Source organism: Anguilla rostrata, chromosome 1 (genome assembly GCF_018555375.3).
Source record: "Anguilla rostrata isolate EN2019 chromosome 1, ASM1855537v3, whole genome shotgun sequence".
Classification (NCBI taxonomy): Eukaryota; Metazoa; Chordata; class Actinopteri; order Anguilliformes; family Anguillidae; genus Anguilla; species Anguilla rostrata.
The window spans coordinates 77,463,075-77,478,073 of NC_057933.1; the positions used below are offsets into that span (position 1 = coordinate 77,463,075).

Genomic DNA, 14,999 nt, shown 5'->3' on the forward strand with positions numbered 1-14,999 from the left:
ATTGAGAGCTGAAGTCAATTGCTGAGTTTTACCACTAGGGGGTGCAGTTGCTCTTGAGTACAGTCCTCATAATCAGTTACCTAGACAGAACAACTAACTTGAAATACACTAATGCAAGTAGATATGGCGTGTTTCCTTACAAGACATAATGTTTCTTGCACAAAATTCATCCTGGGCAGGGGCGCGGGGCGGTGCTAGAGCCTATCCCAGCGTGCATTGGGCGAGAGGCAGGAATACACCCTGGACAGGTAACCAATCCATCGCAGGGCACACGCACCATTCACTCACCAGCCACTCACACCTATGGGCAATGTAGAGTCTCCAATTAACCATCCTGCACGTCTTTGTACTGTGTGAGGAAACCGGAGTGCCTGGAGAAAACCCGTGTGGACACAGGGGTTACGTGCAGCTCGATCCCGGGACCTTCCTGCTGTGAGGCGACAGTGCTCCCCACTGCACCACCATGCCGCTCAAAACGGACATTATGTTAAATTTTAAATAGGACCAGTCAATTTGTGTTCGGGTTTGCGGTTTTTAATAATAAATATGGTTTTCCGCACTACTTGCACACGTGGAAAGCAACCCGCACTCAAAGCACGGACATAATCTGCCCACAAGGTTCAGTTCTCCTTCAAAAGCAAGGACATAATCTTCCCTCAAGTTTCAGTTCTCCACTTTAAGGCTTGAGGCGTTTGTTTCACAGCCGTTGTTTGCACTGCAGCAGGTCGTTCCGCACACGGACACAGGTGCGAAGGGTTGCCATGACCACACGCACGCACACACACACACACACACACATACAGTGCGGTTGCTGTTGACATTCCCCAGCAGAGGGGAACCAACGAGCCAAAGGGCACGTGTTGCAGGGGGGACGTTACCGTGAAGCGACACGTCTGCCGCGGCATTAGCAGAACGGAGGCGGCCGACACAGCCTGTTCCAACAAGACCACAAAGAAGAGGACAGAGGCAAATTACGCAAGGCTAGCAGGTGCACAGAAAAAAAACATTCAGCGTTTAATCAACTCTGACCAGAGCAAATCTGTGCCCTGTTTCACAAAGCAGGATTACTAGATTAACTGCACTGAGTGAAAACCCAGAACCCTCCCAAAACTGGAACATGGACTGTAGCAAAGAGCTGTTCCAGGTTTCACTCACTCACACTTATCCAGCTAATGCAGCAATCCTGCTTCATGGAATCCCCCTCCCCCCGATCTCAAATGGACCTGAATGACGATTCTCGTAAGAGCTGAAGCAACACCAAACATTTGCTGCGCAGCTGTGACACTTCTACCAGGAAAACACAAAAGGCACACAAGGTCCAAATTATTCTTCTAGGAAAACGGAAACCCTTTTTTAATGTAATCTCGGCACAATCGAGCATTGGCATTTCAGCTGTACAGCAGCCTTGTACACTAGGGGCAAATATAAACAACAACAAGCTGCCCCCAATGAAATCCTTTCCTCTTATAAAGATGCGGTATAAATGATGATATAAACATATCTCTCATTATTAATGTGAGATCTGCACTGAGTGCATATTAAATTGAGTAAATCACTTACAGTAAACTAGTACAGGAAGCACGCCTGCTTGTTTTATTAATATTATTAATATGAACGTCAGCCTGTTAACTCAGGATTCCCAAGGACCTTCTCTAGGACGGAATATGAATTAGGGTTTTTAATTTGGAATGTGACGTACGCACATTTATTTTCTTTTGTTGGACCGAATCTCAACAAGGTGCCGAGTTTGCGTGGAGAGTGGAGGAATATTAAAACGATAAAAAAAAAAAAAAGAGAAACACTTCCCCCAAAACTGTCCCGATTTAGATCTGTGTTTTCTTTGGAAGAAGAAAAAAAAATCTTAAAAGTTCAAAAATAAAAAAACGAGTTTAAAGTGCACCCGTGCTTGCTGGGAAGTCGGGGGTTGCCAGTCTGGGACTCAGGTGTTGACTGCTGTTGGGGGCTGCCAGTCTAGACTCTGCCCGCTCAGCTTGTGATTAATGGCAGGTCTGCATGGCTGGACTCCAGGCCGGGTTGCCAGATTGGGACTCTGTCAGTCAGATGTGATTGGTAGCCGAAGGGGCCCGTGCGAACTGAAGGCTGGGTCGCCAGACTGGGACTCTGTCAGTCAGGTAAGATTCACGACCAGGCCGCCCATCTGCTCTCAGCTGTGAAACATGGCCGGGTTGCCAGTCGGGACTCTCTCACTCAGATGCGACGTACCGACTCGGCCGCAAGCCTGGACTCGGTCGGTCCGATGCGATTCTCGCGGCCCGGGTCGCCAGTCCGGGGCGGGACGCTCAGACGTGACTCCTGTAGCAGCTGTTGCAGAGTCCCCGGCACCTGGAGTTGCCGAAGTTGGGGCATCCGCTACCCAGACAGGGCCGGGGCCTGGCGGGCTCGGCCGAAGCCTGGGACTTTCCTGGCGAGGCCCTGCGGCTTCGCCTGCTCTCCACGGGGGCCGCGACGGCCTTCTCCGCCCCGGCGCCGGGCGGGTCCGGTTTGGACGGCGGCCTGTGATGCCTTCTGTTCACCCGGTCGCTTCCCTGAAAATAAAAAATTTAATTTTTTTTTAAAGTTCCAGAAAGGACGAGGGCCGGACGCGCTCAAAATCACGCTCGGCGAGCCGTCCAAAAACCAAATGAGGTTTTTTTTTTTTCCGAAATTAGATAATAACACTGAAATGAGGGCCGGTTTACAGCCACAGACGATTAAACGCTTAAATAATGACTTTCTCTCTCTCTCTCCCTCCCTCTTTCTCTCTCTCTCTCTCTCTTTGTCTCTCTCTCTCACTCCCTCTCTCTCTCTCTCTCTCTCTCTCTTTCTCTCTCTCTCTCACTCTCTCTCTCTCTCTCTCTCTCTCTCTCTCTCTCAGTGCAGAGCTATCGCACAGTCCTTGATCATTTTAATTACTGATAATGATCTGTGAAAGGTTCAGTGGGGTGCAAAGAAAGAGAGATTTGCCTGGGTGGGTGGATGGATTCTTTTTTTTTTTCCTACTGTAAGATAATGCGGCAAAATTGGCACCACACAGGCAGACAGAAAATGACCTGAGTCAAGTCATTATCGTTATTTCGCGCAAGTTTCACAAGCGTAATGTGTCGCAGTGCAGGAGAGAAACTAGGTTATTTTTTTATGGACAGACAGACGGTCATACCTGACTGACAGCCATTGCTTCTGAAGCCTGGCTCTTCATCGCCCCCTGGTGGCTGGCCAGGAAGCAGCGCTCGCAGAGGCCCTTGAAGGCGGAGTTTCCCAGCATGTCACACGCAGGGTCAGCGCAGCGGGGGAGATTCCTGAGGGTGGAGGAGAGCTGCAGGGGCGGGGGGGAGGAAGAGGAGGAGGAGGAGGAGGAGGAAGGTAGAGGTGGTGCTGGGGGCGGTGAGCGGTTTGGTGTTTGATCTGAAGGGCAGAGAGTAACAGAGAGAAAGAGAACAAGAGAGAGAGAGAAAGGGAGAGAGGGGAGAGCGAGAGAAAAAGAGAGTGAGAAAAATGAACCTAATCACGCAGCACTGGCAAAGCATCAATCAGCAGATTTACCACACCAAAAATGACCCTCCTTCCCTCAGAAAACAACTTGTTTTTGACCTTTGACCTTATCTGACCTTAACTAGTGTCATACCGTTCCCAATAGCTTCCTGAAATTGCACCATTCTGCCACGTCCAGACCAGCTTTTGTCGCCGAGCTGATTATGTTTGCTCACGAGGGAGTTATAATGCTTGCTGGTAAGGGAGTCTCCTGTAGCTGTTGACACAGTGGCGTTACGCTGTCCTTTGTTCTGCTTTGAGTGCGTTTGTTTTTCAGGACCTGTTTTTTTTTATAAAGCATTGGCTTTTAAATAAAGTTTATCTTTAAAAACATCCCAGGCTATGTGACAGCATGGCACATTAGTTTAGAGAGCCACTGGTCTGAAGCATGCAGCTGGTGTAGCAGCAGCCTGGAGAAGGAAAGATGGGGGGAGTGGGGGGAGGGGTTGATGGAGAGGGGAGGACAGGGAGAGAGAGCTGGATGGATGGGCGGATGGATGGATGCAGGGAAGGATGGATGGAAGGAAGGAGGGAGGGAGGGATGGATGGAGTGGGAAGTGAGGGGGAGAGATGGATGAAGGTAGCGGGAGATGAGAGGGATAGGAGGGGGTGGATGATGTAGGGAGGGAAGGAGAGAGGGGAGAGATAGGGGAAGGGATGGATAGATGATGGAGGGAGGGTAAAATGGAGGGGAGTGAGGGGGAGGAAAGGATGGATGGAGGGAGGGGATGGATGGAAGGAAGGAGGGAGGGAGTAAGAGATAGAGGGGAGAGTGAGGGGAAGGTATGGATGGATGATGGAGGGAGGGAAAAATGGAGGGGGAATGAGGGGGAGGAATGGATGGAGGGATGGATGGATGGAAGGAAGGAGGGAGGAAGGGATGGGGGGGATGGATGGAGGTAGGGAGGATGGGAGGGAGAGGGGGGGATGGATGGATGGGTGGAGGGAGGGATGGATGAAGGGATTGTGTGGGGGCAGGCGCTCACTCTGAATGCAGTAGCAGACCGTGCAGTATCCTGCGTGTTGGGTGGTCCCGAAATACACGCAGCCAGGCGTGAGGCACCTCTGCCCCCCCAGAGCCCCCTCCCGGCCTGGCGACGCCCGAGCGGGGTCGGCGGTATCGGTGGGGTCCGGTGGGGGCAGGGCGGGGGGGTCGGTTTGGCTCTGGAGGCAGCGGAAGCAGAGGCCGTTGAAAGTGCGCGTCTCCATCTTGCACGACAGGCACCGCCCACAGAGGAAGTCGCTGTCCTTGGCCCCGCCCACTCTGGGACGGTGAACGAGGTCGCTGGGCCACCCCTGGGGGATGAGGTCATCGCCGACGGTGGAAGGGCTGCAGGAGGGGGCGGGGTTATGGTCGGAGGGGGGCGTGTCCCCACAGACGGAGATGTTGAAGCCCCGCCCCTCCGGCGGGCAGTTCCTGGCCTGAAGCCGCTGCTGATGCTGCTGCCTGTTGTCGTGGCAACTGTGACACAGAGGCCAGGTGGACTTAGAGCAGAAGTAGAGGCACCGTTCCGTGGCACATCTACCTGCAGTGATGGAGAAGACGGCGGAGGGGGAGGAAGAGGAGGAGGAAGAGGAGGAGGTGGAGGAGGGGCATGCCGGGAGAGGAAGGCCTCCATTTTGTTCTTCTCTGCCACCCCACTTCACTTCCTGGGTGACCTGACTGCACGTGTGATTGGCCAGCCTGAAGTAGTCCTGCACCAAGCTGAAGGGCTCGGGAAGGTTATGACCTTTCAACCTGGAAATAAAGAGGGATTTAAGCATCACGGTGCACCAGCTGACATCAACTGAATGTCAGCTGTAGACAAAAATCACATTCAGGGCTGCCTGGTGGAATTTCCAAATCTGGGAAAAAAACTTTGCAGAGTGGATAATTCAACAATATTTACCACACACACACACGCCATTCACAGGCCATTTTCCTCCCTTCAGATTACAAGGTGATTTCGCATGACAGGAGTGAGAACACGCCGCATGTGTTGCACAGAGTGCCGTGGACCTGTGGGCAGTCGAGCGGCACTTAGGCTGCCCCCTGCTGGTCGGGAGACAGAGGTGCGGCGCGCTGGCCATCTCACCTGGCGGCGTAGGTCGTGTGCTTGCCCAGCGGAAGGGTCCGGAGCTTCAGGTAGCCCCTGAGGCAGGACAGGCGGGTCCCCTCGCGCCCGTCGGGGGGGAAATGCAGCGGCAGCTCCCGCAGGCCCCGGGGGGTACCCCAAACCAGGGGTAGGGCCACCCCGTCCTCTGTGTGAGGGGAGAACGCAGGGTCGGTGAAGCAACCGTCGGGACTGACCGCTTGCCCGCTCCGTCCTCTTCCTCTTCAGCCCAAGCAACGTCACACTCTTTCAGCTCTTAGCAGGCAATCCCTTTAAAATTATTATTATTTTTTATATCATGTGTCTTAAATGCAGCTGTTTATTGGGAAATCAAACGCTTTCCTGGAACAGTTAAGCGCTGAGTAACAGAAGCACAGAAGGACAAGAGGGCCGCCATTTTGTTCATCAGCAGCTGAGGGCGACGGCCAAGCGCACAGAATGGACTAGCAATGATCATACACATTAAAACATTCAGTGTTAAAGTAACTCTTACAGTGAGCATTTGGTCTCTGTTGGACTCATGTAAACTCTGTTGGAGTTGAATTAACACTGGACATTTTACTATGTTGTATTACCACAGGTGTGTAAGCCAGGTAGGGTATATTCCAAAAACTAAAATATGTCATTTTGAAAATGTAAATCTGAGTAAAAAATAAGCATGAGCAAATAATTATTTTTAAAAACTTGCTGAGTACCCTCTTGGACTCCACTGTGGGCCTCCCAGGGGGAGTATTCAGATTGCAGTTTCAGGAAACCTGACCTACATATCCAGTATTTTTTGGGGATTCCATTGGGGGGTTTTTCTTTTTTTTTTTTTTGCGTAAACAGCGTTTCTTGCTAAGTCACTACGAAACACAACACTAATATCGTCCATTATGGAGGGTTCAAAAAGACGGCGATGAGATATTTAACTATGTTTGCCCACACCTGGAAGAAACCATTACTCATCAATTAGAAAGGGGGGGAAGGCTCTGTGTCTAAAGGTCACAAAGTGCACTCGGCAGCCTGAGAGCCCACAGTAACACCCCACTCCCCCCCCCCCCCCATTTTTTGGTCTGAGCTGTCCATTCTGCACACCTTTCCCTCCGTAAAATAACTTGGTATTCAGAGATACTGCTTCACGGAATCAACTGAGCAACGGAATCAATTACTCTCTCACAAAACACACACACACGCGCACACACACACACGTCTTTGTAGTTCTACCTTCATTCTTTTTTGAACGTAAACATCCTGCTATTAGTCATTCCCACACGCGACATATTCCTCTCACATTTATGGTTCATAAAAGCACATTATTCTTTAAAAATTGGGCTTATTATTCTCATTTAGACACAGCAATGAATGCTTTTTGTTATTTTACACCAGAAGAGTAAAAAACCAATTTCCAGCTTTTCTCGGCCGATTTCTGTAAACCGGAGATCCACAGAAAAGCTTATATTTTGTCTTTTCTGCCCCTCAGAGGCGTAACCAAGGTCTCTGAATCACAGTCCTCCCTGTTTGCTCGCGTGAAAACTCACCCCTCTAATTCTACCGCCATTTTAACAAACTTGTTTTTGATCCATTCCTAAGATCGGTGAGAAACCTAAAATGGTTTCTCTCTGATAATTAGAGTCAGCAGGCAACAGTCCCAGCTCCACGGTTGGAGGATGAGGGACGACCTTCTTTTATATTTGAACCCTTTCATCAGCAGAGTATATCATGTATTTCACTTCAACACTGTTACCTTAGGCAAGTGTGCAACAGCAGTGACTTACCATAAGTGTATGAGCGAGTGCGTGTGTGTGTGTGTGTGTGTGTGTGTGTGGGTGTGTGCACTGAATAGGTTTGTGTATATACTGTGTGTGTGTGTGTGTGTGTATGTGTGTATACTGTATGTGCATGTGTCTGTACACTATAAATGTGTGTGTGTGTGTGTGTGTGTGTGTGTGTGATTGAACCCGGTGCTGAACGCAGCGATCTTTAGCGAATCGCTAGGCGCTCTTACCGTCATCCTGGGCACTGCCAGCTGTCACCAGGGGTGCAAAGCGTCGCCATGGGGATGAGCTCCCAAGCACCACAGGGTAGGGGTGGCAGTCGGCTCCGTCCCACAGCCAGGGAACGTATATCCCCCGCGGGCCCGGGTTCGAGGTCGAGCCCGCCGCGGCCTCCGTGTCCTCCCCGCTGCCTGGAAACGGAGGGAGGAGAGGGGACGAGGTCAGAGGGGGAGAGGCTTAGCGGGCGAACCATAAAAACAGTGAATCACGGAGCCTCGGCCTCAGTCTTCTGAAGGCGGAACTTTCCAGAAGTAATTCCCGGCCTACCGGCTCTAAGCTGGCCAGGGACGTACGCACAGCGTAATAAAGCTCAATGGAGCGAGGAATCATTTAGAGAGGGGCAGAAAAATTAAAAAGTGTTGAGCCACCTGTGACTGCAGCAGCTCTCTTCCCTCTTTCATATGGCCAACTGCGCGTGACGCGTGAAATTAAATTACAAAAAGTTCCCCCCGTCCGTCATAAATTCTGGCTAACGAGGGGGATGATACCATGGGAGTGTGGCGCGGTGCTACCGCTGGGTTACTGAAGCCGGTGTGCTGGGTTACGGGAGCAGATGTGTTGGGTTACTGAAGCCAATGTGTGGGGTTACTGAAGCTGATGTGCTGGGCTACTGTAGCCTAAGTGTTGGGTTACTGAAGCTGTTCGGTTGAGTAATTGAAGCCTAAGTGTTGAGTTACTGTAGCTTAAGTGTTGGGTTGTGGAAGCTATTATGTTTAGTTACGGAAGCTGTCACACGGAGTTACTGAAGTCTAAGTGTTGAGTTACTCAAGCCTAAGTGTTGAGTTACTGAAGCCTAAGTGTTGAGTTACTGAAGTCTAAGTGTTGAGTTACTGAAGCCTAAGTGTTGAGTTACTGAAGCCTAAGTGTTGAATTACTGAAGCCTAAGTGTTGAGTTACTGAAGTCTAAGTGTTGAGTTACTGAAGTCTAAGTGCTGAGTTACTGAAGCTGTTATGCTGAGTTACTGAGTTTGCTTACCGCCCACCACTATGATGGGCCTGCGGATGACGTTGGCCAGCACAAACAGATGGACGCGCTGGCAGGGACTGTCCACAGGCTTAGCAGCTCTAGCTTTGGGGCTGGCCAGCTCAACCGCCTCAATCCAGTCCTGGTTGGTGACCTGTCTCCACGACAACCAAACAAACATGGCTGTCAACTGCTGGCAGCACACAATCCAACATGGTGGTTTGCTGGAAGGGGAATTATTACCAGTGAATCTATTAACTTTCGTATTCAGTAAAATGTCCACTAGATTCAACTCAAACAGAGTTAATTCAACTCTTAACAGATAACATTTGGTCGTACTCTGGAAAGTGGGACCAAATGAAATCTGTGAAGGAGTCGAATTAACACTGTTCTAGTTGAATGAACACAGGACATTTTACTGTGTAAACACATTAACTAAAACGGCTTGAGCTCCTGTACATATACTTGTCATGTGACTTGTCAAGCTGTGACATCAAAATAGCAGCTGCACCCTCATGCTCCGGAACTTCACATTTTTATTTTAATCATTCTATAACCAACAGCACAATAAAATGTGGTGATAATGTTAATGAGCCCAAAACCAAATGGATCAATTGTACACTATCTGAGTAAAATCTACAGCAGGTCATAGTTGGTTTTACATTGAATATTTTTTATTTTCTTTTTTTAAATAGCGTTTTTCTTTAGTCGTCTAAAAACAATGCAAGGAGATCTCACCCGCTGACCAGTTGGACTCCATTCCTCCTCTTGCGAGGCGATACGAAGGTGGGCGGGGCTACCTTGCGCCATAGTGTTATGGAGAGCTGTCCGCAGCACCATATCGCTGTCACTCACTCCCCACATGCACACAGAAACCGCATCCAAGAGGCCGTTGCTTTGACCTGTAATACCCCCTCCCAAAAAAAGTATTTTGTCATTTGTTGGCTCCAATTCCTCTAGGGTCTTAGCTATTTAATGGGTCACCTTTAGGAATGTGCGTAGCGTAACATTTAACATTTTTGAACAGGACATTAGGACCTTTTGAGGTTGTGCGATCAAATTATCTGAAGTGCGTAAAGCTTCTTCGGTTGGTGACGCAACCCACGCGCAACTTGTTATTCCTGTTATGTATGGGCTGCCCATGCTAAATAATGTATTAGAACTAACATGCATTCAAAAAACGAGGGTACATGAAAATGTACAGTTGGTAAATAGTTTCACACAATGTACACAATAATCATCAGGTTTCAGTTTCATTTGCAGAGGCACAACACGCTGTGCGCATGCACATCATGCGCATTAAAATGTTCAGTGTTAAATAATGTCAGAGTTGAGAATTAACACTGGACATTTTACTGTGTAGAAAATCGACACGGTACTGGCAGATCGCTATTAGTTGGTGTCACGGTGAATGTGGTTTTAATCATGTACCTGCGTTTTTCAGCGCGTGCAGGCTGCGTCCTCGCTCGCTCCAGTTCAGCGCACCGCTTACTTCCAGTTCCCTCTGCAGCTGGAGATCAAACAGCGAGTCGGCGATCAGGTCCCCGCGCTTCGCCTCGGGCACGTAGTCGCTCAGATGTACGCTGTACCGATGCAGCGTTTTCAGGTGATACACGGGCGGCCCAGAATACCGGGGACACGAGACGTCCCCCAGGATCCGCTCCCGCACGGTCAGCGCTTTGGCCCTGTTACTTTCCTCCAGGGAGAGCGGGAGTCGCCTTCTGTCCTCCATCTGAACAAATGAACGCAAATCGACTTAATTTACTGGCTCTCATTGCCGTATTACCCCTTACCTTTTACATTTAGACATGTAGCGCGCTTCTCCAGAGCGATTTACACAGATTGCAGATCTGCAACACAGACTTTCACATACAATCCGTTGATTATAGCAGGATTATTATTATTTTTTTTTTCCCTGAACAATTCAGGTTAAGTGTCATAATCGACTGTACAAGGGAATAGCTACAGCTGGGGATTGAGCCCAGGATCTTCTGAATAATAAGTCCGGTTTCCTAGCGCAATATACTGCACTACTGTGCCACCATTCATAACATTTCAAATAAGTTATAACTTAGAGTAGCCTTCCTGAAGTGGTCGTTTCAGAGACCGTTAAATACTTGTAGGCTACGTTGTTGCACGACATGTAGAAACCGAACGCGTCTGCCACATGCAAAATAATTTACACACTTCAGACAGGACTGCAGAAGGTTTGTATATAGAAAGAAAGGGGACCCTACAAATAGCCTACGTTATCGCTCCAGACAAAAACACTGTTACCAGCTGCTATAGTCGTCACCGGTTAATATACTGTAGCATTGGGGTCGAAGTAGAAGTGTGACCCATACAAGCAGCAGAGGGAAACAACTATGCAGGCTACTTTTCTCTATCCTATAAGACACCTTCATTTCACATTTTACAGTGAGTGAATAAAAAACGGGCTTACTGCACGTGCTGACAGTGTCCAGGTTTACTCCCCGAGGACCGCGTGAATGTGCTTATCATTCGTCTGCATCGCGTTGTCCTTCGGGGAAAAAACGTCTGCTGTAGGCTAATGGATGATATATTTAGCAAAAAAAAAAAAAAGTTATCAACTTATTTCCATTACCAGCTCTGTAGGCTGAGCGAACTTTATTCACTCTGCTTCATATGTTGTTGTTGTTCACCTTTACGGTTTGACGTTTCCGTCAAAAATACCCGTGCTGTTTTGGGTGGGTGTGGGAGTGCCGCGAAGGGACTTTCCAACCGATTTCTAAAAATACGTGCGCTCTTGGCTGTCTCTGCCCTTCATTCTCCAACACGGAATTGTCATCAGTGAATAGATTCATGTAGGCTACAATGTCCTACTGTCTTGCTTAACAAGCGAACTACAGATAGGCTATATCAAACAGATCACACCTCATCAATCTATATTACATTACAGGTATATGACGCACTTAGGCAGTATGGAGGGTGCGTCACGGATACTGGTGAAGTCGAAGTTTCCAGGTCATCCATATGTACAGCACAGTCTATATGGGCTATTTGGCATTAATCGCCTATTAACGTAACACTATGAACATAACGTGAGCAAGGAACACATTTCCCGTACAGTTACATCCTCTCGGGTAACGCTGTCATCGCGATTCAGAGCCGCGGGCATGACGGTGGGCTCCGACGGCGGGGAAGAACCGGGAACAATCTTTAACTGTAAAAGATGACTAAACGGTAAACACACCATGACGCCGAACATTTAGTCAATTTCCATATGCAAGTTTTAAAGTGGTGGGGGGTGGGGGGGGGGGGGGGGGGGGCGCATTGCGCGGAAATACAGTAAGCTTTAGCCGGCGTGTTCAAAAGGGCAGGATACACCTGTAGCCTATCGCCTCCACCGTGGAATATTTCAGCCATAAACCACAGACACAGAGCAGGTCCAGAGAGAAACTGTTTACTTAGTTCGCTATTAGCGGACTGTAATCGAACGAATGTGGAAAGTGACATTGTTCTTGGCATCCGCCTCTAATCATAGCTATGCCTGTATCGCTCGTACATTACGGTCTGTAGAAGAAGAAAAAATGCACGGGATGCGGCAGGCTTGCTTGCAGGATTTACTCGTACATTTCTACGTACATTATCCTTACGTCCGTGAGCGAAAAGGCAAATATTTGTCACATTAATTGCATACGTCAGGAAATCACCGAGGGTTAAAAAAATCAATCTGCAGGAAGCATCGGCTGTAAACATAATTAAAAGTTTCAAACAAAGTAGAAAACAGAAGAACATTGATTTCGCGCACCTTCTTTTAAATTGAATTGATAGAATGTTTACTTTAAAATGACCGGGACAAGTGCGATAACAGATAGCATCCCATGCATAATTCTAGGCATTTATCCAGGCTGTAGGCTCAGGCACGCGGGTACCCCCATGCGCAGGCGTGACATACATTGCGTACCCACTTGCAGCACTTAATTACGTGGTTGTATGTTATTGCCCGGGTTGCTGCGCACTTTTAAACGGTTAAATTGCCGTATAATTGTGGTTTATACCAAGAGAACACCTTATTGACTATAATCACTTGTTTAGTGAGAACAGCTACGTATTTCCCTTTGGGGGGAAAATAAGTCGTTCTCACTACGCAGCTGATTTTAGGCAATAAGCTGTTATCTTCCCACAAACCGTTTCAGTAAAATGCTATTATAATGTCCAAGTCTGGACTATAAAGTCAACTTAGTCCGCCTATTTAACCAGCTGCTCACAATAAATGCAAGACTGCAAATGTATAAGCACATTTAAATGAAACGGCGCAGAGAATATCAAAATTACCCGGAAAGACACCAAGCCATGGCTGTTTCCGCGAGGCCGTGCAGTCAAATTGAAAGTCAATCCTTTATGTTTTTTGGGGAGAGGGATGCCTTTATTAATAGCCTGCGGTCAATAAGCATTTTTTTTTTTTTTGAAAATAATATAATACATAAATATGTAAATTCCTGTATATATATGTAAATAAAAAAAATATGTAAATAAATAAAAGGGACATGCGGAAAAAAACAACATAAATAAAAACATTGCAACCATTACTTGCGTAAAGCAAAGCCAGCAAGCACAAATATGCATGTTGTGGTATGCAGTCTCACTGCAATGCTGTCTAGACTCATATTCACAACATGCAACCATAAGATCAGGTTTATTTGTCATATGTTTAAAGAGTAATTTTTAATTTAAAAAAAGTTCATATACGTATATTTCACATTTTGTGTATTAAACATATACATATATTTCACATTATGTATATTAAACATATACATATATTTCACATTATGTATATTAAACATATGACAAATACATCTGGGCTTGTAATATATATATATATATATATATATATAGTTTAAAGGAGCATACAAGTATGCAGAAGGTAATTTATTATTCAGATTAGGCGCTGATTAAAAAGTCTTGCTGGTTTCTACCTTCGTGTGGCGGTCTGGGGCCTGGTGAAGGGGAGCCGGCGGCTGAGGGAGCGATTGGTCTGGCCTGCCGCTCGGACGGGGGGTCGGTGGAGCCCCAGAAGAGGCAGCCGCGGGACCGCGAGGGCCCTTTAAAGTCTGAGCCGCAGCTGGAATTCCCCCCCCCCCCCACCACCACCACCACCACCCCCCACCCCCCCGCCTGCGCTGTCCGTCCGCCAGAGCTCTTCCTCCCCGGTCATGTGATCCAATCCGCGCACAATGCAGGGGATTTCTGAGCTTCTCTTTCTGCGTGTGTGTGAGTGTGCGCGTGTGTGTGTGTGTGTGTGTGTGTGTGTGTGTGTATGTGTGCGTGTTTGTGCGTGTGCGTGTGAGTGTGTGTGTGAGTGTGTGTGTGTGTGTGTGTGTGTGTGTGTGCGTGTGAGTGTGTGTGCGAGTGTGTGTGTGCGCACAGGCCTCTTGCCACACCGGTCGCGCAAGTCAGCGCAAACGCTGACCTATTTCAGCTCAGTTCTCACCTCTGCAGTACAGCTATCGCAGGCACACTCAGCTGCATTTAATGTATGTATATTTTACTTTCCTGTGAGTTGGCGAACTGGGCTTAAAGTCCCGGGTTAAAATCTTTCCGTGTGGAGTTTTCATGTTCTCCCCGTGTCCGCGTGGGTTTCCTCCCACAGTCTGAATGCATGCAGGTGGGCTAATTGGAGACTCTAAATTGCCCGTAGGTATGAATGCGTGAGTGAATGGTGTGTGTGCCCTGCGATAGATTGGCGGCCTGTCCAGGGTGTGTTCCCGCCTCTCGCCCAAATCATGCCGGGATAGGCTGCAGCACCCCCCTCGCGACCCTGCCCAGGATAAGCGGGTATAGATAATGGATGGGTGGATGGTATGCATCCATTTTATTTTCTCATTACAGTATAACAACTGATCCAGTGTGACTCAATCCCCCTCAGTTTTTTTTAAGGGGGGGGGGTTGCAGGTTTAATTCCCAGGTGGGACATTGCTGTGTCCTTAATTAAGCAAGGCTCTTAACCTGAGTCACTGCGCTAATTATCCAGCTGTGTAAATGGATACCGTGCGAAAAGAGTGTGAGAGTGCGGGCAGTGTTGAGACTTTTCTCCGGCCAAACAGCCTTTCCAGAAACGTGAGGGAAACGTGCTGACGGGGCGTTAAGAATGAGCCTCAGACCTTCCCATCGAGTGAAGGAAGCTAACACAATTACAGCGGCCTTCCCTGGCCTTCCCTGGCCTTCCCAGGCAAGCGCATCAGTAATTCCTGGAACACATTTACATGAAATATCCACTTCCCTTTTTTGGAAAAAAAACAAATCTCAAGGTATCATATTCTACAGGAAAACAGGTTTTAAGGTTTAAGGTTTTAAAAAATTGTTTTATTATTATTTTTTTACAGATTTCGTGTTATAGCTTACACTAATGGTGGG

The 14,999-nt window shown here is 48.2% G+C and overlaps 1 protein-coding gene across 2 annotated transcripts; it reads right to left on the bottom strand.

Moving 5' to 3' along the window:
• Positions 1-512: 512 nt before the first annotated feature.
• LOC135236223 (tumor necrosis factor alpha-induced protein 3-like) lies at positions 513-13,699 on the bottom strand. 2 transcript variants are annotated; one of them, XM_064302469.1, is made up of 10 exons: positions 13,562-13,699; positions 11,065-11,169; positions 10,053-10,353; positions 9,360-9,523; positions 8,634-8,775; positions 7,609-7,788; positions 5,604-5,769; positions 4,515-5,266; positions 3,158-3,402; positions 513-2,546 (listed from the first exon to the last, which is right to left on the bottom strand). In XM_064302469.1, exons 3-10 carry the CDS (start codon positions 10,351-10,353, stop codon positions 2,301-2,303), a joined length of 2,196 nt encoding a protein of 731 aa, XP_064158539.1. In that variant the 5' UTR covers positions 11,065-11,169; positions 13,562-13,699; the 3' UTR covers positions 513-2,300. The 2 variants fall into 2 exon arrangements, with proteins under 2 accessions (XP_064158539.1, XP_064158546.1); XM_064302476.1 differs by lacking the exon at positions 11,065-11,169 and having other exon boundaries at positions 13,562-13,697.
• Between the last annotated feature and the right edge of the window lie 1,300 nt (positions 13,700-14,999).